This window comes from Pipistrellus kuhlii, unplaced genomic scaffold (genome assembly GCF_014108245.1).
Source record: "Pipistrellus kuhlii isolate mPipKuh1 unplaced genomic scaffold, mPipKuh1.p scaffold_m20_p_15, whole genome shotgun sequence".
NCBI lineage: Eukaryota > Metazoa > Chordata > Mammalia > Chiroptera > Vespertilionidae > Pipistrellus > Pipistrellus kuhlii.
In genome coordinates this window covers 9684180-9703922 of record NW_023425460.1, presented here as the reverse complement: position 1 = coordinate 9703922, position 19743 = coordinate 9684180, and the positions used below count along the sequence as shown (strand labels likewise).

Sequence of the window (19743 nt, the reverse complement as noted above, 5' to 3'; positions counted from 1 at the left end):
CCTCAGTGAGAATGGTTCACCCCCTACAGTTCTGCCTCCCTCACAGGGTCACCGTGAGGAGCAAACAGAATGAGGCGAGAAAGTGCTGTGCCAAGGGCAGTGTCACAGGCGCCACACGGGGAGGGAGCACATGGTTAGGGTGCTCACCACTGTGGGCTTGCTCCAGACTGTCTGCAGGCAGTGCTTCACCGCCCCACAGTCGGCCGCCGTCTTGATGTTCTGGCACCACACTGCTGAGCCTCTGGTGCATTCTCTCAGGCCCAGGACAGGGCTGGCTGCAGCTGAAAGGAAAATGGTAATAAATTAATTGATTAATTAATTAATTAAAATAAAGGAAAACCATGGTGAGGAGGTGGCTCGTTGCCCACACAGACACCGCACTTGCTTACCCAGGGTAAGGGTGAGCTAGTCCTGGCATTTAGCACGACACCAGCTTGGCCCTCACCCAGCTACAGGAACGCCAACCAGAGGCACCACACCCAGACAAGGAGCTGCGCTGTCATGTAAGCCTCAGGCTGGAAGGACTAATATATCTGGCTCCCTTTTTTCCTCTCAAATTATTTTTAAGCCACACTAGGGGGTACCAGACCTTTTAGTCTTTATAACCTTAAATAAACATGTCACGCTGCAATGAAAAAAATCACAAGAGACTGTTATTTAAACGTAAGATTTTTAACTTCTGTAGAATGAAAATTAGCCAAAGTTGTTGGGGTGTTTTGTTTTTTTTTTAATATATTTTTATTGATTTTTTTATAGAGAGGAAGAGAGAGAGAGTTAGAAACATCGATCAGCTACTTCCTGCACACCCCCTACTGGGGATGTGCCCACAACCAAGGTACATGACCTTGACCGGAATCGAACCTGGGACCTTTCAGTCCACAGGCTGACGCTCTATCCACTGAGCCAAACCGGTTTTGATTGCCAAAGTTGTTTTTTTAATCTATAGGGGAAAACACCAAGATTCAGATCCTTATTGCACAGAAAAATGACTCTTAATGTTCTAATAGAAACAGCTCTTTAAAAACCTAATGGCATGAGTTTTTGCTTTTGCACATAAACAAGTTTACTAGCAAAAAGCAAGACCACACAGCAAAGTGAACGTGGTCTTGTACACTCAGAACCAGGCGTACAGCGTCTCATCTACTGTGACTTGGGCAGGAATCTCGTGCACAGAAATGGGATTAGGAAAACAAAGGTTCACGGGACCGGTTTGGCTCAATGGATAGAGTGTCGGCTCGGGGACTGAAGGGTCCCAGGTTCAATTCCGGTCAAGGGCATGTACCTTGGTTGAGGGCATATCCCCAATAGGGGGTGTGCAAGAGGCAGCTGATCGATGACTCTCTCTCATCAATGTTTCTAACTCTCTATCTCTCTCCCTTCCTCTCTGTACAAAATCAGGAAAACAAAGGTTCAGCGTCACTAAAGAAATGCAAATTAAGGTGCCATATTTTTGCTTTCTTATAACACTGATAGCAATGTAACTGGGGTTTTGTTGTATTATTTTTCCTTTATTGATTTGAGAGAGAGACAGAGAGGAAGGAGAGAGAGAGGAGGGAGGAAGGGAAAGAGAAACACTCACTGATTGGCTGTCCCACTTATTTGTGCATTCATTGATTGTGCCCTGAGTGGGATCAAACCTGCAACCTTGGTGTATTAGGACAAAGCTTTAACCAACTGAACTACCTGTTCAGGGCCTGCTATTTCTTACTATACTAATGTATTTCAAGAAATGAAAAAATATCCCTCTGTGAAGGTGGGGGAGGGCGGGTGGGAGGTTATCAACCAAGGACCTGCTATGCATATAACATAACCCACGGACACAGACAATGGGGCGGAGAGGGCCTGGGGCATGAGGGGATCAATGGGGGAATAAAGGGAACATAAGTAATACTTTCAACAACAAAGATTAATTTTTTTTTAATTGTCCCAGAGAAGAACAACGAAAAAGTCCCTCTTCAAAAGTAATCCACTTCTGCTGGGTAGAAGTGGAGCAAAGGATGGAAAAATGGGGGACAGTTGTAATACTGTCAATGAAAACTAATTTTTTGAAAAGTAATCCACTTCTAGTCCTAGCTGGTTTGGCTCAGTGGATAGAGCACAGGCCTGAGAACTGAAGGGTCCCGGGTTCGATTCCAGTCAAGGGCATATGCCCAGGTGCAGGCTCAGTCTCCAGTGGGAGGCATGCAGAAGGCAGCCAATCAATGATTTCTCTCTCATCATTGGTGTTTCTTTCTCTCCTCTCCCTCTCTGAAATCAATAAAAACATATTTTTAAAAATATATAAAAGTAATCCACATCTAGATATACATTTCAAAGAAATTGAGCAATTCAATAGGTAAAATCGATATGCATAAATATATTTAGTTTAATTTACAATACTAAAAAACATAGATGCAACTTAAAACACAAAAATAGAAAAACTAATGACATTCTTATTAAAATATTAAGTAGCTGTTAAAAATAAAGGTAATGAATAATAGAAAAATTCAAGAATATGTTATATGAATTATACAAAAGTCAGAAAAGAATAACAAAGCAGAGTGGTTATCTAAATTATTATTAAACTCCCAGTGTTATAAATGTATAATTTTCAAAAAACTATCTTATAAACTACCTTAAGAGTTCCTATTGTTTCTAAAAGAGGTCTATGGTATCCCTGATTGTGAAACTGAAAATGGGAAAAACCTCACTAGGAAACACAGATTACATCAGGCTCCATGGAGATGGGCCACTGTGCAGCGGCAACTCCAGCAGACAGCACAGTGGTTACTGCCAGAGTCATGCATGCACACGTTGCAAGCCAAGAGGGCATGGTAATTGTACTGACACACAGGTGTGCGCGCACACACACAGTACACAACATAGGTTGGGTCAGCAGGTGCTCTCCTCTCAGGAAAGGGAGGGGAAGAACTGAAATGCTATTATCACTAGCTATTCAACCAAAGCTACAGTTCCACAAACCACTCACACGGACTGAGTCATGGGTCACGCATAAAGCTCAAGCCAAGTTATCTGTATGCGCCCATTCAGAGACCAGCAAATGCATTATTCATCTGCTGCCCCGGTTACAGCCTCTCTGCTCCTTGGGAGGCAAAATCACCACCACAACCAATTCACACACTCAACTAGCCACATTCCAAAAGCTGGTGGCTGGAAATGTGGTTTCCATGGGAAACTGCCAGATTCGAAGCAGCACTGCGCTCCCAGAGGCCCGGAAAGCTCAGTGAGCCGGCAGGGCAGTGGCGGCAGCAGATGTGATTTCCCAGGAACCCAACGCACACTGACGGACATAACTGCGTGTCCTTGGGATGATAAGGCGAGGCTCAAACACAAGCCTGGTGACAGCACTGAGCTACCTCAGGTGCTCATCTGGGGAGCTGATCTGAGAGGGAAGCAAATAACGGGTCAGAATATGGGGGAACATGTCCCCAGAACATTTATTTTTTAAATATATTGCTACTGAAAGGGGGAGGGAGAAATAGAAACATCAATGATGAGATTCATTGATCAGTTGCCTCCTGCCCACCCTCCCCCCACTTGGGATTGAGCCCACAACCTGGGCATGTGCCCTGACTGGGAATCGAACTGTAATCTAGATTCATAGGGTGACGCTCAACCACTGAGCCACACTGGCCGGGTCCCAGAAAATTTTATACACAAAATCCTCACACCAATTCAGGGGGCTCTCTGGCATCACAACCCAGCTGTGCACTGAAAGCTCTAGAGGCAAGCATGTTTTTCTCCACAGAAGGGGGAAAGCAACTGAGGTACATGGATTACCAACTCCAATCACCGGGCCAAGTTCAGACTCCCCTTGGGAGACCAAATTGAACAGGTGTGCTTGACCCCGCAGTGGGAGGCACAAACCCTAAAGCAAAACAGAAAAGCAGGGGCCACATACACAAAGCAACACAGACACTGACTGCCTCGGGGAGCTAGAAACATCTTTGAAATAAATGTGAACTCACACCTAAAAGATGGAGACATCAGACTGGCTAAGCGGAGAGGACACGGAGGGAACTGCTGAGCATTCCAAGACAATTCTCCTTTGTCTTTTCAAGACTAGGGCAAAGGGAGGGGCCAGGCTGCACAGACAGACCTCGGGCACGTGGGAAAGACATCATCTGGCACACTCATCGCCGAGTGATGAGTCCATCCTGTGGGAAATAACGTAAGTGTGTGTGTCCACAGGCCGGGCATGATGGGGCAGGATGGGGCAGATGGGGCATTATGGGGCAGGATGGAGCAGGATGGGGCAGGATGGGGCGGATGGGGCAGGATGGGGCATGATGGGGCAAATGGGGCAGGATGGGGCAGGATGGGGCAGGATGGGGCAGGATGGGGCAGCATGGGGCAGGATGGGGCAGGATGGGGCAGGATGGGGCAGGATGGGGCAGGATGGGGCAGGATGGAGCAGGATGGGGCAGATGGGGCGGATGGGGCAGGATGGGGCAGGATGGAGCAGGATGGAGCAGGATGGAGCAGGATGGAGCAGGATGGGGCAGGATGGGGCAGGATGGGGCAGAAAACTGGAAGGAGACTCCTAACCACAATGGAAGGTCATTCCAAAATGTCCAATCCAGAAGAGGTGCAGCAAGGGCTGACAGGCTGACCAAAAAATTCCAAAAAATACAAGAGCCGGGAAAATGAAACTGAAACATGAAACTGAAACATGAAAATCACTGGTCTCTTAGGCCAGTGATTTTCAACCCGGCTGCCACAGCAAGTTTTAAAACATGCAATGCCTGACCGTTCAGTCAGGGGCACGGACCTCTTTTCCCTTAGACGTCAAATTAAAAAGTGACAACAGCCTTCCATGCGAATGCCCTGTCTTGAATCATAAACGTAAGTAAACTTACATCTTATCTGTCTTATCACATAAGGGTGGATCCGAATGATTAATTTTTGGTACCAGAAATCCTTATGTACAACCATGAGTTCCTAATTTTTTTAAAAAGTCACTTTGAAGCAAAACGTGTAGCTAATTACTATTATCCCCCCCCTTTTTTTTTTTTGTAAATCAATCAAAATTAAACCTTTTATTGTTGTTGTTAGGGTGGCAAAAATATATTTTTTGGTGTGCCACAGAATTTTAGTAATTAGCCTGTATGTGCCATGAGATGAAAAGGTTGAAAACTGCTGTCTTGGGCTTAGCAAGCACCAACAAACAGGGACGGAGGTGGTCAGCAGCGCAGTGGGCAGGGCACAGGCGCGGAGGGCAGGGCACAGCTGCGCACTTTGCTTCCTGTGAAATGGTGACAAGCAAGCGGGTCGGGAGGGTGAGGGCACGTGACACCACTCCCGGGTTCCCTGGGAGACTGGAAGTGTCCAGCTGGAGAATATTTTGGGGGCACAGTCACGGGCAAAGCTGTGGGACACCTACTTACCACATGGGAGCAGATCTGCTGTGTGGTCTCAGACCCCAGACCTCAGAGCAGTGAGCAGAGGTCAGGGAGCAGACCACAGTGTAAGGTAAGGAACACATTTAACATCCTCAGGCACACGAAAAGGAAATGGCTTTCCTCACTAAGTGATGAGCTCTCCAACAGCAGAAGCAACCCAAGCAAACAAATGCCCAACCCGTGAGGAACTAATTCTGTGAAGAGGGGTCCTGAGTGGTGAGCGAGGCCAGAAGACCTTTTGGAGCTACAAGTCTTAATTCTTAAATAGTGAGGCAAAGGACATTCTCAGGATGAACACATGCCAAATACATAAAAACTACCCTAAACCACGTTCTGCGGAGTAATTTCTCAAAACGTTGCCAGCAGAGGTTTCATCTCTGTTCTCGCCCTCGCAGTCTGCCCCCAGACACCCACTTCCTGCTCTGAGGGAAGATGCTGAACTCTAAGAAAGTTCTTAGAGCGTCCGCCTGACCCCGGAGGCTGCTGGCTACATGTGTCATGCGAAGACATGAACACTCCTCAGGGAATCAAGCGCGATGCTTCTTAGCTGCAAGGCCTGGCATCGGGCCCTCGTGGCAAACTCTGACCGCTGAAACGAGAGACCTGAAACCTACAGGAGAGTTTCAGGCTGTTAGCCGGGCTTTTTAAAAGACTTCATCGTATTTCCCTGTTCCCTTTTTACTCTCCAGGCCTCGGAGAAAGTAAGCCATTCATTCCACAGGCAGGTCACTATCCAGCACGGGTTACAATGGAATTTTCCCGTGTGGGGCACGGCGGCCACAGGGCCAGCCACATCTGGGAAAACACGCAGCAGCCCGGGAGGAGTGTTTCAGGTGCTCCTAGGAAGACTTCTTGTGAAAAGAAACTAAACCTGGAGTCCAGAGTGAGCCTTCTAAGGCAATTTTCCCGCCTTCCTAATTAAATGTGGCATGCTGAAATAGGGTCTGGCTCCAAGTCCTGTCCAAATGACCCTCAGCAATGCACTGTACTTCAGAAATTGTTTTTCTTCTGTGAAATGAAGATAAAGCCACTGGTGTCAGTGAGAATCAAGATAAAATTACGCACTTTCAAGCACCAGAATACTATCCCTCCCCACTCTGATGCCCTTACCATCATCTCTCTGGTATTTTAAAATGCCACCATCATTTAATCATCACTGTCATCATCTGTGGTAGCAACAGGACCCTTCTCTGACCCATCCCCTTGCCCAGAATAGGTGCTCCACAATCAGCTGAATCGGGCTGTTCTGCTTGTTTACACTTTAGTAATTAAGTGGCAGCTCAAGGACCTGGAGCACTGCCCTGTATCCCAGCAACCTCCCAAGTGGCTACCGTATTTTTCGGACCATAAGACGCACTTTTTTCCCCCCAGAAGTGGGGGGAAAAAGTCCCTGCGTCTTATGGTCCAAATATAGCCTACACATATACTTTAAAAAAAAAGTTTTTTTACTTGCCCGGCTCTGTGTGGTCTCTGTGTGCTTGCCCGGCTCTAAAATAGTTCTAAATGCTGCTGTTTACTTTACAGGGTTGATTACATGTGTTTATTACTGTGATGTTGGGTTTTAATGCACATAAAATATTTTAGGACACTATTTGTTTCAGAATCTTTTTTTCTTCATTTCCCTTCTCTAAAAACTGGTGCGTCTTATGGTCCGGAGAGAGTCTTATGGTCCGAAAAATACGGTAAATCCAAGACCCGGGAATCGCAGCTACACTGAGATGAGCAAAGAGCCAATACTGAGTCCTAGGTGCTTAACAAGAGTCCTGCATGAGCAGGAATGAGGGGTGCCAGCCAGCACCCACACTGCCACAGGTGAAATGCTGTCAGTAACTCATGAACTTGGAGCTACAGGCCGCTTTCCCTCTGATCCCTTAAAGCTGCCGTAGCTCACATTATTTCTGGAACCCACCTTAGAAGCCTCTCCTTGACGAGAAAGCTGAGGGGGCAACATGGCAACAAGACTGCTGCCTGCGTGTTGGGGGTAGACAGACCTGAGTGAACCCCCTGCTCTGCTGGCCTCTAAAGCCAAGACCCGGACAACATACTGCACCACAATTACCTGCAAACTGTGGAGACTAGGAGTGCCTTTTCTCGGGGATTCTGTGAAGATTAATGAGAAAGCACCGGTAGCTACAAAGCACTGGTACAGAATTGCTGGGTGAGCTTAAGGAGGATGAACAAGGAGAGGCATTCACATTCTCATTTTTATTCTGTGGCATAATTTAATTTCCTCCTTGTTACCTTTAGAGTCAGAAAAATAGTAAACCTTTGCAATCTGTCTCGGGGGAACAATTAGTGCCCAGTGTGCAGAGACCAAGGTGCTCCTGTAAGGTTGAGTAAAGCCAGAATACAATATCTTATGGCAAACATTAAAGCAAGGCTAGGCCTGAGAGAGGTTTTATCCCTCAGGTGCTCATCTCATGATACTCATCTCATGATGACCCACCTGATGGCTGTGGAATGCATTCATGGGTTCCGACCAGCCTAACTGTAATTATGGGAGATGCCGCAACGGCAAGGGAACGGGAAAGGGGGAGGCAAAGGGTGCTTACTTGCATAGCTGGACTAAAATATAAAACGTAGAAGGAAACTTAGAGAGGGGTCCGAGTTTGGAACGGGTGAGAATAAAGACTTTCTGCCTTTGCATCGGACTGTGGGTTCCAGAATCTAACGGGCACAACACTCCGTGTCTATCCTTCAGTCCTGTCAAAGGAACAGCAGACTTAGCTACTCACACAGCCGCCACGATTAAAAACTACACTTCCCAGTCGCTTTCACAGCCACGAAACCACGTGCTGCTGATGGGATGTCAGTAGGTTACCACCTTTAAAGACAAGTGTGATGGCTGGGCCTTTAGCAATCATGATGGACCACGAAGAGGGGCGAGACCTCAAGGATGCAGAACACCAACTGGAAGAGGCTCCGAGTTCTGGGAGCAGAACCACCAGCCTCGCGCTGGACTGCCAGCTCCTAATCCCTCTGTGACACACAGGAGCAGTTCCATCGTATGTAAACCTCTACTCTTCTAGGTCTCTGTTGTCTGCAGGCAAACCTAAGCCTAACTACATACCAGCTACTCATCTACCTCATTCACCAGAAGAGTCTTTACTAAAACGCACCTCCAATGAGGCTATTTAAAAGCCCGGGTAGCCGAAACCGGTTTGGCTCAGAGGTAGAGCGTCGGTCTGCGGACTGAAAGGTCCCAGGTTCGATTCCGGTCAAGGGCATGTACACTGGTTGCGGTCACATCCCCAGTAGGGGGTGTGCAGGAGGCAGCTGGTCGATGTTTCTCTCTCATCGACGTTTCTAGCTCTCTATCTCTCTCCTTCCCTCTCTGTAAAAAAATCAATAAAATATATATTAAAAATAATAAAAATAAATAAAAGCCCAGGTAATTACTAAAGATTCTGAAAAGCAACCTCACAATGAAGACCTTTCCAGAAGGTATATGTTATGCTCTATTTCTTAAGTCAGTCAGTCTTATTTTAGCCATACAACACGTTTCTCCTTTTACATATTTTAGGTAACACATTCTAGCTACCAATGAAAGGGTAATAGAAAATGCATGCAGCCTCCTAGCGCCAAGGAGCAGAGCAAACATCCCAAAGGCAGTGGATCTGCCCTCTGAGTAATGTATCACCATGGCAACAGGCACGTTGCTAGGAAACCAAGAGAGGCTAACCCCAGGAGGGCCAGCAGCTACCTCAGGTCCCCTGCAGTCAGACATTTCAGATCCCCTAAGAGCAAGAGTAAAGCAACATGGGCTACCTGATCAGAGCTGGTGTCACAAGTACCTTTTACGGCAAAGAAGGTTTTGGAAAACACTCTGCAGAGCAGAATACTGTAGAAACACTGCCCATTTAATCATTCAGAACAGCACGCCTGCAGAGGCCGCTGCCTCAAACTGTAGAAAGTAAGGTCCAAATAGTCCCCTTATCACAGGAGAAATCCATGGCAATTCGGCACCCGCTCAGCTAGGCTGCCATCCCATCGCCTCTGGCCCAGATAAGCTATTATTCCTGTTACATAAGACAAAGGTTCTTTCTTCCCTGCTTCTCCTCTCCCACTACCGCCCTGCTTTTTTAATCTCCCTCACAAGCCAGATCATTTTAAAACAAGTAATCTATGTGGGAAAGGATAGAGAGTCCTCGGGCAAATTACCTTGTGCAATAACTGAGACACTGAGGGACAAGAAAGCAATCTTCTTATCCTGTACAAGAGTCGTATCGTGTGGCATAATTAATTTGGGAAAGAGAAAATCCCATTTGTTCACTCAGGAGCACTTCAGTCCAATATAAACGCCTGCTGGCCAAGCTCTTCTTCCAGTGCCATCCTATCAGGTGATGGACACAGGTGAACTTTAGTCACCTTAGGTAAGGTGATGCCCCAAGTGCACCACGAAGAAGTGGCCCTGGCAGTACTGACCAGGGTCCAGTCAGGTGAACGGGTACCGGCAGGGGTCGAATGTTCTAGACCCAGCCCAGGGTGCTGCTCAGGAGTTGATGCAGTGAGCCAGAAACTGGCACGGGCCCTACCCATCCCTGCCAAATGGCAGGGTGGTCTCAACACTTGTAGAAGAATAATACCCTAAAAAAGATTTCACGCAAACCCCACTAAGGAAACTCAGTGTTACAGGCTTGCCCCACGTGATTGTTTATGTATTAAAGTTTCAGATACATGTGTGTCTACTATACACATCACTTTTGACTTACATTCTGATGCAGTTGCTCTGGATTAAATCAATGAAAAGAAAAAAAAGCACTAGAACAATGCTGGGCACACAATTAACTCCCAGTGTTAGGTATTGCGATGCCTGTAGTTCCCGCACATCAGCTACAGCAGTGGCTCTAAGCTGGTGCAGAGAACCCTGAGGGTCCCAGAGGTCCTTCCAGGGGGGCCGAGAGGTGAAAACTCTCACAATACCACGAGAAGCTGCCCTTTCCCCCCATTCACTCACAAATGAGGCATAGGACAGTGACACTGCAACAGACTGGCCAAAAGCAGCTGAGAATCCTGCCAGGTGTTATCAAGGTTGCAAAACTGTAAAACAAGCCGATCTTCTCCCTAAATGTTTGTCTTAGGAAAACTTACTTCATAAAAACTCATTAAACGTAATGGGTTCATCATTATTTCCAAAGGGTTTTATAAAATTCTGTCAGCTTAGTTTATAAGACGGTAAATATCGATAGATACAGCCCCACTAACAAAAGCTCTCTGAGGTCCCTCGGTAACTTCTGAGTATGAAGGCCCCTGAAAATGAAGCACGTGAGAACCACTGAGTTGGTTATAAACAACCAACTTCTGGAACAAAACGGAGGGGAAACAGCTTCCTCAATTTATAACTGGTTCCTCTTTCAGATTTATCTCAAATCAAAGCCACCAGGGGCATGTAAATCATGCTGGACTCCTGGGTCCCTCCCACCCACTAAATCCTCCGCACAGTTTCAGGGGTCCCTCTAACCTGGACATGAACTATTATAAACATCAGAAGCTCACTTCTGATTTGTCAACTCCTAAACACGATCTTTTAAAATGCATGTCAGTAAATAAAAGAAAATGCTTTACTTCACTGCGATAGACTTAGCACTATTCACACTAAGTGTCCTGCACACCAACCCACCGGCACTCCTGAGTGGAAGTCTACGTGGCTACACCTCACACCGGTCAGCAGTGCTGAGCTCTCTGTGCCGAGCACTGCAGCACATGCTGCAGACACAGCAGATAAATGCACCGCAATGCCAGGCAGGGGTGAGTGCCATGAGGAGAAATGCAGCCAAGCCAGAGAAGAGCAACACTAGGGCAGGATGGCCTGGCCCCTGCAGACAGAGCAGGGGGAATCCGATTAGGCAACACCTGAGCAGACACCTGAAAGGAGGGAGCACACCGCCTGGGTCATCTCAGGGAGAGTACAGAATGCAACGGTTCTGCGAACAATAAGGCGACGGGGCTGACAGCAGCCCTGACCTGACAGGAGGGAGAAGAGAGCTTTGAGAGGCAGCCAAGGGCCAGATGTCATGTGACCTTGCAAGAGAGTGTGCCATCACACTGAAGGATAAGCGACAACCATAGGACGGGCCAAAAGAACTCCAGTATTTCCTTCTATCTTATTTATGAAATTTCTGCCTACAATGTAAATTATTTCTTTTCAAAAGCAGTATCTATCCAAATATAGCCAGAACTCAATTTAAAATGTAGAAGTGTCATTAGAATTCATCTCGCTTAGGGCTGGCTACATTGGCACATCTACACCATGAAATACTCAGCAGCTAGATTTTAAACAGCTGGAGGTAGGAGGAGATTAAGACGACATGGCACAAAGCACAATGTGGTAATCTGGGTTGGACACTGCAACAGAAACATGCAATTGGTGAGAAAATTATAAATTCCAAATAAAGCTTGCAGTAGATAACATACTGTCGGGATGTTAATTCTTCTGACAAATGTGCAGAGGGTCTATAAGGTATGCACACGAACGGAAGCTGGGTGAAAAGTATGTAGGAACTCACTGTGCTATCTTGGTAACTTCTCAGTAAATCTCAAATTATTCCAAAATTTGAAGTTTGTTGTTCTTTGGTGTGTTTTTTTTAACGAGGTAGTAATAGGATCTAGTATCTGGATTAGCATGAAATGACCTCTAAGAATAAATAAAAGCAGAAATGTAAACACAAACCACCACTTACTCTTCAAATTGGCAAAATTTAAAGTTTGATGTCAAGTATTAATGATTCAAGTAAAAAATGCATATTTTGCCAAAATCATTTTAGAGAGTAATTCAGCCATTTCTAGTTAAGGTGAAATATGTACAATCCACAACTAAGCATTTCTGTTCCTAGGTATATCCTTCAAAGAAATGTCTGTCCATGTGCACAACAATAGTGATAGAAGTAGTTTGTAACAGAAAAATAAAACAAATGGTAATAACCCAAATGTCTACCAACAGAATGGAGAATAAGTATGATATAAATGGAATATCATTCTGCAGTGAAAATGAAACAGAGCTATAGTTATCAACATGGATGAACCTCGCTAGCCAAGAAAATACTAACCCTAGCACATATACAATATTTGTAAAAAAAAAAAAATTTAATATTTTTATTGATTTCAGAGAGGAAGGGGAAGGGATAGAGATAGAAACATCAATGATGAAAGAGAATCATTGACTGGTTGCCTTCTGCATGCCCCACACTGGGGATTGAGCCTGCTAACTGGCATGTGCCCTCATCGGGAATAGAATGAACCTTGATCTCCTGATTTATAGGTTTATGCTCAATCACTGAGAGGCCGGGCTCTAAAATGTTTTTAAATATCCAAGACAACAATACTACACACATTGATGAAGGCTAAAATGGATATAAAAAAGTATAAGACCTGCAGAAGGCAGCGAATCAATGATTCTCTCATCATTGATGTTTCTCTCTCTCCCTCTCCCTTCCTCTCTGAAATCAACTTAAAAAAAAGACCTGCAGGAGGATGATAAACATCAATACCAGGAGGGTGGTTATCTATGGAGGGAGGTGGGGCAAAGGGAGGGTGATAGCTAAACAGACTTACTCTAGGAATCACAATCAGTAACAAGAGGCCTAGGGCAAAGGGAGGGTGGTGGCTAAACAGCTGTACCCCCTAGAAATCACAATCGGTAACAAGGGGCCTAGAACCTGAGAATTCAGGTTACCAGGAACCAGCCGTGATCTGCTGGGCTGCTCTAATAAAAACCGAGTTTGGCAGCCTATAGTGTAGACTCCCATCTCCCTCCTAACGGCTACCTTCCCTGGTTTGTTTTCCTGGCCCAGTAATTATGTCCAGCATGCATATTTATGGAAATCTAATTTTGTTTTATTAAAATTAAAACAACCTTTGAAATGCAAGACAACAGGAGATACTACTAAATCAAGGGCAGAGAAGGGACACTGTGCTGGTGGGACAAGGACATTGACAAACACGGTATTGTTTCCACTCCTGCGTTAGCAGCAAGCCTTCTATTATACAATAGTATTCCCTACCTAAGCCTGTCATAGTGATTTATTGAAGCTCACCGCAACCCAATTAGACAGGAATGACTATTACAGGTAGGTAGGCAGTTCAAGTAACCTGTCCCAGGGCACACAGCTACTGTCAGCAATGTGATAGTCTAACTTCTACTCCAGTTATCATCTCAGCCTCAGCATAACGAATTATAAATTCCTCAAGAAACGTGATCTTTGAATAGATTATTTTTCAGTGCACAAAAGCCATTACACAAGGCATAATTCAGATTATTTTCTGGAACTTCATGGGACAAAAAGTAAAGCAATCAGTACTTCTGCAACAGTTAAATTATTCACCCTAATCACTATATTTATCAGTTTTAAAATGGTGTGTGTTGTAAGCCATGGCTCAGAGGTGGCTTGCTTTGGCCTCGAGAGCTTCCCGTGCTTATAAGGTGGTTACCTGCCCCCTCCCGCTTTGCCTCAACAACACCCTGTCCACCCTTCCTCTTACCCATTTTCAGGTTCCGGCCTGGCATTCCATAGTTTCGATTACCAAGAAAATGGAGGAACAAGTTCAAGTTCTCCTTTCCCCAATCTAGAAAAACCCAGATCACGCAATCCAATATACCCTTCAACTCTCATAGAAGGGACAGGACACAGCTTGTCAAATGTAATTCAAGCACTTACCAAATCCTTGCTTGGTTAATACAAATAAACCCTCCTGAATTACATTTTCAGAGTAAAACTGATTACTAATTGAAAATTGACTAACAGGGTGTTTATCAAAAATTCCTGGCAGGTGAGATGGAATTCTGTTGATCCTCAGCAGACTATGACATAAATTCATGTCTTGCATCATAAACAGCAGCAGCTATCAAATGAATATACAGAGGGTGTCCCCCCAAAATGGGCATACTTTGAATTATAAAGGCGGTGTTTATGAAAATACATTTCCCTTTCAAAATTGAGCTATCGGCTGTTAGTGTGCATATTTTTTGGACACCCTGTTTTTTTTGTTTGTTAATATATTTTATTGATTTTTACAAAGAGAGAGGGACAGAGTCAGAAACATCGATGAGAGAGAAACATCGATCAGCTGCCCGCAACCAAGGTACACGCCATTGACCGGAATCGAACCCGGGACCTTTCAGACCGCAGGCCAATGCTCTATCCATTGAGCCAAACCGGTTTTGGCTGGACACCCTGTTTTTGTTCACAATACACCTAGCATCCCTTGAGAGCTTCCCTGCCTGTGCTGGGCGAACACCCTTCAGCTGGCCAGCCAGTCCACAGGCGCCAGTAGCAGGGGCAGCCTGGCTTCGGAGGGCAGTGCCACACCATGCCACACACGTGCTTTTACACATTATCACCTCCCAACACTGAACTAGCCTTTCCACCGGAGGAATCACCCAACAAGATGGCCTTGTTGTAAGATTCCTTTATCAGAAGTTCAAAAAGAGCAGCTGAGTTCTCACATCTGCGGCGCTAAAAGCTAACAAAGCTGTCTGTCTCCTTTGGGGCAAGTAAACGAGGCGGTGAATGGACAGTCCTGGGCTCCTGGGTGCCGCTCCCGCTGGACTCCTTGCCCCTGGGGGCTGCTTGTGCGGGCGTGTTCACCCGGCCGTAATTCACCGAGTAACACACTTAAAATGTGTCTGTTTCCTGAGGGCAAATGACAACCCAGTGCGTTTGTAAAAGTTAAGAGGTTAGTATTGATGGAAGGCTAGGGAAAGAGCAAGCAGTCGGGAGCCCTGGGTTTGATTTGGGAGTTTGATTTGAAGCCTCCGTGTCTTCATTCCTTACGAAGTAGGGAGATCAGATGCTACAATCCTCACTTCCCTTATTTTTCATGTTGGGAAAAGGAGGGACAACTAGAGAGGTAGAAAAACAAAAGCAAACGTCTCCACACGAGGACATTATCCAAACACAACCTAGACAGCTCCCCCAGATGCGGAATGCCATGCACTCCATCAGCAGCGCCATGTTGGAACGGCAGGTTCTAAGCACCTCCGGGAGCAGATGGCGGCTGCAGCCACGATGCTCCTTCACTAACAGCATCAGTATTACTGGAAATTTTGGAAAATACATTTCAAAAAAAGTATGGCGAGAGCTGTCCAGGCAAGTCCGTGTTTATTAAAAATACATCCATACACTGTGTTAACGGCATGACCTTGGCATAACCCTAAGGGCCTGGCAGCAAGGTCAGAGCAAGGCCATTACAGCACGCTCCCACTTTCCCAAGCATGCTGGGAAGCGGGCCTCTTGGCTTAGTTACTATTCTGGTTAACCCTCTTCCCATATCAACCGGAGAATTCTACATTTCCAAAAAGCCAATCCAGTTCCTTTTTGAGTGTTTGAGTGATTCAGACCTCTTCAAGGTCTCATGAGGTGTGACTCACTGCCCAAGAACAATTGTTGGGGGGGAGGTGGGGGGACTGTTCTCAGTCAGTATAGAAAATCTGGAGACTAGCATGTATTACACCAACCATAGAATAACAAGCAGGATCAACCTGAGGGAGAAATACATTTTCTTCAGGGACTGTAAAACCAAAAATCTTGCTTTACAAGCGGTTCACCTTTCATCGTCTACATGTAAAACTAGTTTCAGAGCTTGGTTTAAGGTTGAGAGCACATTCTTGTGAGTTGCTGAAAGCGAACATGAGGAGAAACATCTTCAACCTACTTCACCTATAAGTTTCTTAATTCTTTGGTTACTGTTTATTGAAATGTGGATGGCTCCATGATACTTAAAATGGAGGCTAGACCCTAAATGACATAGTTAATACAAAGAAATGTAGGCTGGTCCTAAAGATCAGGTGTATTTCCCTCAGTGGGCTATACTCTGAAAACATCCAAATTTATTTGTAACTTAAAAGTCAATGTTATATAAATTAAAACCTGGCTCCTTAACTATCCACTTATAAACTGACTGAAATCTGGTTCTGTCGCTATCAAACTACAGAAATGAGATGAAGTAACCCAATCTCACTACTTTCCCTTTACCGTGATGATTTAAATGGGGTTAAGATGTGAGGGCAAGAATTAGGGAAAAGGAAAGGTCAGGTGACTTGGGGAGGGCACTGGGGTTCCTTCGAATTCCAGGAAGACAGGGCAGCTGGTACCCAGGCATTGCCTTCGGAGCCTGGAACGATTTTAACAACCAGTCCTATTTCAGGGCAATAAACAGGTGTACGAATACTGCTGTGCTCAACTTCTCCCATACTTACCTTTTCCCCACATGCAGGCCGCGGCTAAAACCGGCCAGCGGCTGTGCAAAGACATTTTATGTGAAATGAGGGCCCCATTGCAAAACACCCCGTATCATCTTCAAGTTGTAGAGTCAAGAATATATACATATATATATTTTTTTTAACCCTACATATATATATATATTGGGATGGAATGGGGGGTTGAGGACAATTATGTGATACCATAATCAATAAAATTAAAATATATTTTAAAAAGAATATATATAAAGACGAACATCAACACAAGACGGTATAGTGGGCTTTTATGCCTCCTGCAATTCAATGCTCTTAAAAACTGGGGCAACTGATGCCAAGGGCCAGTGTGTCCGACTGGATGGGGCTCCATTCCATCTCAATCATGTGCGCCCGGCGCGAGCACAACACGGCTGCGGCGGCGGCAGGGCGCCCCCCACAGCTGGGAGGGCAGCCTGGGGGGAGGCCCGGGCCGCCCCAGCCGCCCTGGGCACCCATTGGAGCCCAGAAGGAGAGGCCGCCCGCCTCACCCCTCCTCCCGGCCCCAGGCCCTAAGCGGCCGGCCTCCCGGCCAACAACCCCCGCAGCCCCGGCCGCGCAGCAGGTACCGGCGCGGCGCCGACGCCTGCGCAGTGCGCGCCCCTAGCCGAGCCCAAAGGGGTCCCGCGAGGCGAGGCCGGGCACAGCCGCTCCGGGGCGCGAGGGCCACGGTCCGCGGGGGGCACCCTCCCGGGCTGGGGGACACCCTCCCAGGCCGGGGGCCCCGGTCTTACCCGCGCCCAGGAGGCTGGCTAGAAGGAAGAGAGCGTACATGGCGGCGCTGGGCTCCGCAGTCTGCAATGCAGGGCGTCAGCTGATCTCAAGGATATAAACCTGCCCAGCCCCGAAGCGCCTACCGCGCAGGCGCCAGCTCCGCCCCGCCCCGCCCGGGCCCGCCCCGCCCTCCCGCAGCCTGACTCAGCGCCTCGCAGGGCGCATGCGCGAAGGGGAGACGAGAAGAAGGGGAGGAGGGGAGGAGGGGAGGAGGAGAGGAAAGGAGGAGGGAAGAAGGGAAGAGGGGAGGAGGGGAGGAAGGGAGGGAAAAGGGGAAGAAGAACGCTTAGTGGAAGAGAAGAGAGGGGTAGTCCAAATGAAAACTAATAATTGAATAAGTTAATGTTCGGGATTATATATATAATATGTTTTTAAATGTATTTTTTAAAATATATTTTATTGATTTTTTTACAGAGAGGAAGGGAGAGAGATAGAGTCAGAAACTTCAATGAGAGAGAAACATTGATCAGCCACCTCCTGCACACCCCCTAATGGGAATGTCCCTGCAGCCAAGGCACATGGCCCCAACCGGAATCGAACCTGGGACCTTTCAGTCCACAGGCTGACACTCTATCCACTGAGCCAAACCGGTTTCGGCTTAAATGTATTTTTACTGATTTCGGAGAAGAAGGGAGAGGAAGAGAGAGAGAAACATCCATGATGAGAGTCATTGATTTGCTGCCTTCTGCACGCCCCACCCTGGGGATTGAACCCAAAACCTGGACATGCTCCCTGACCTGGAATCCAACCATGACTTCCTGGTTCATAGGTTGACACTCAACCACTGAACCACGCTGGCTGGACAATATATAAAATATATTTTAAACCTCACATTTTTTTCTATGTGTCACCATTTTTCTATGATTCATACCATTTTTCAGATGATAATCTATACTCAAAAAAAATTAACCAACTTGAAGTTCTCACAGTCAGAATTCAAATTCACCCCTCAACTCATGCTGTCTCCTAGAGATGATGTTTATAGTACTTACTTGGTGGGGGGCAGTGTATGACTTCCTTCTGGGCCGTTTTCCCTGTTAATATTTCATATTTACAATCACTTTTCTTTCCCGTGACTCCCAGACACTCCCTTCCAAGGTCCTACCATGGTTTGTCCATGGAGGAAGTGGAGGAAAGGGATTGAGGAGTAAAATGGAGAGTAGGAAGTGCATTAGTCCTTGGAAAAGGGAACAGATAGTGAAGCCTGAATTTGAGAACCGGGCTTGGAGTCGGCCAGGGGCCTTGTTGGAGAAGGAAGATACCCGCCCTGTCCAGCCCTCAATCCTCATCTTATTCCACAAAAGAAGACGGGGGTGACCTACGCAAAACAACTCACCTGCTGTGGCTGACCTTGTCTGCTTGTGAACAGAGGGAGGACACCACCACTACCGCCACTGCACCCCCTCCCCCCAGGGACAAGTACTTACCAGCAGAGGGAAGAAGGAAAGGAGGGAAATACCACCTAGTAGGGGATGCCCTTAAGGGTCAAGTAGTCCCATTGCATCCATGTGCCAGAGGGGAAACCGGCCAGAAAGGGTAAGACCTCTATCAAGGTCACAACCGACCTGGTCAGGGCACACTCAAGGGCTCCACCACCTCCACAATCTGCAGCTCTCCTAGGAACAGCTCACAGACAGGTCTCAGAGCCTGTGGTTCTCCCCCTCCTCACCACCCCCGCATTGCAGCTCTTACTTCCTTCCCACTGGGGCGTTGGATGGGGAAGTATGCATCCCAGTGGGCGAGTGAAAGGACTGAGTCAAGTTGGGACAAGGTTTAGTCTAGACTGGATACCTCGTGGGTTGGCCTCAGTGGCCAGATGGAGTCCTCATGGCTGCCCCACTGGATCATGGCTGCCCCCTGGATCATGAGGCAGAGCACCCCAATAGTAAGATAAACGCAAGGAGGATGGGGCCCTAGGATACAGCTCCTTCCCTCTGCTTCCTGCAGGAGCAGGAAAGGCATCCCCGAGTTCCATGAGAAGGTATAGGCTCCAAGCTGAAAGGAGGCTCAGAGGCCTCAGATCACCTGCTCGCACTTTGGCAGAGTTACTGAGCTCGAAGAGCTACTTAATGGCAGAGCCTGAACCAACCACAGCTCTTTTTTAACACCCACCCCTCCCACCCCCATTCACTAGAGGGGGTGTCCGTATTTTTTAGATGAACTTTTGCTGCTTTTCACTTGCACACCTGGGATACAACCGCCATATGTTCCTTCATCCACCTTCTTCCCTATAAGGACATAATTTTAGTAAAGAAGATAGAAGTTAGCTGAAACCTGGCTCAGTGAATAGAGCGTTGGCCTGCGTACTGAAAGGTCCTGGGTTTGATTCCAGTCAAGTCC

The 19743-nt window shown here is 46.8% G+C and overlaps 1 protein-coding gene across 6 annotated transcripts in view; it reads right to left on the bottom strand.

The window, feature by feature from the left end:
* The window catches only part of LOC118719129 (prosaposin), a 32936-nt gene extending 15418 nt beyond the window's left edge, over positions 1-17518 (bottom strand). For all 6 annotated transcript variants that reach the window (XM_036438202.2, XM_045581751.1, XM_036438203.2 and 3 more), the window contains exons 1-2: positions 17364-17518; positions 148-281 (exon numbers count right to left, since the gene is read on the bottom strand). In XM_036438202.2, coding sequence (XP_036294095.1) covers positions 148-281; positions 17364-17403 — 174 coding nt within the window. In that variant the 5' untranslated portion in view covers positions 17404-17518. The remainder of the gene's footprint in view (positions 1-147; positions 282-17363) is intronic.
* Positions 17519-19743: the final 2225 nt, after the last annotated feature.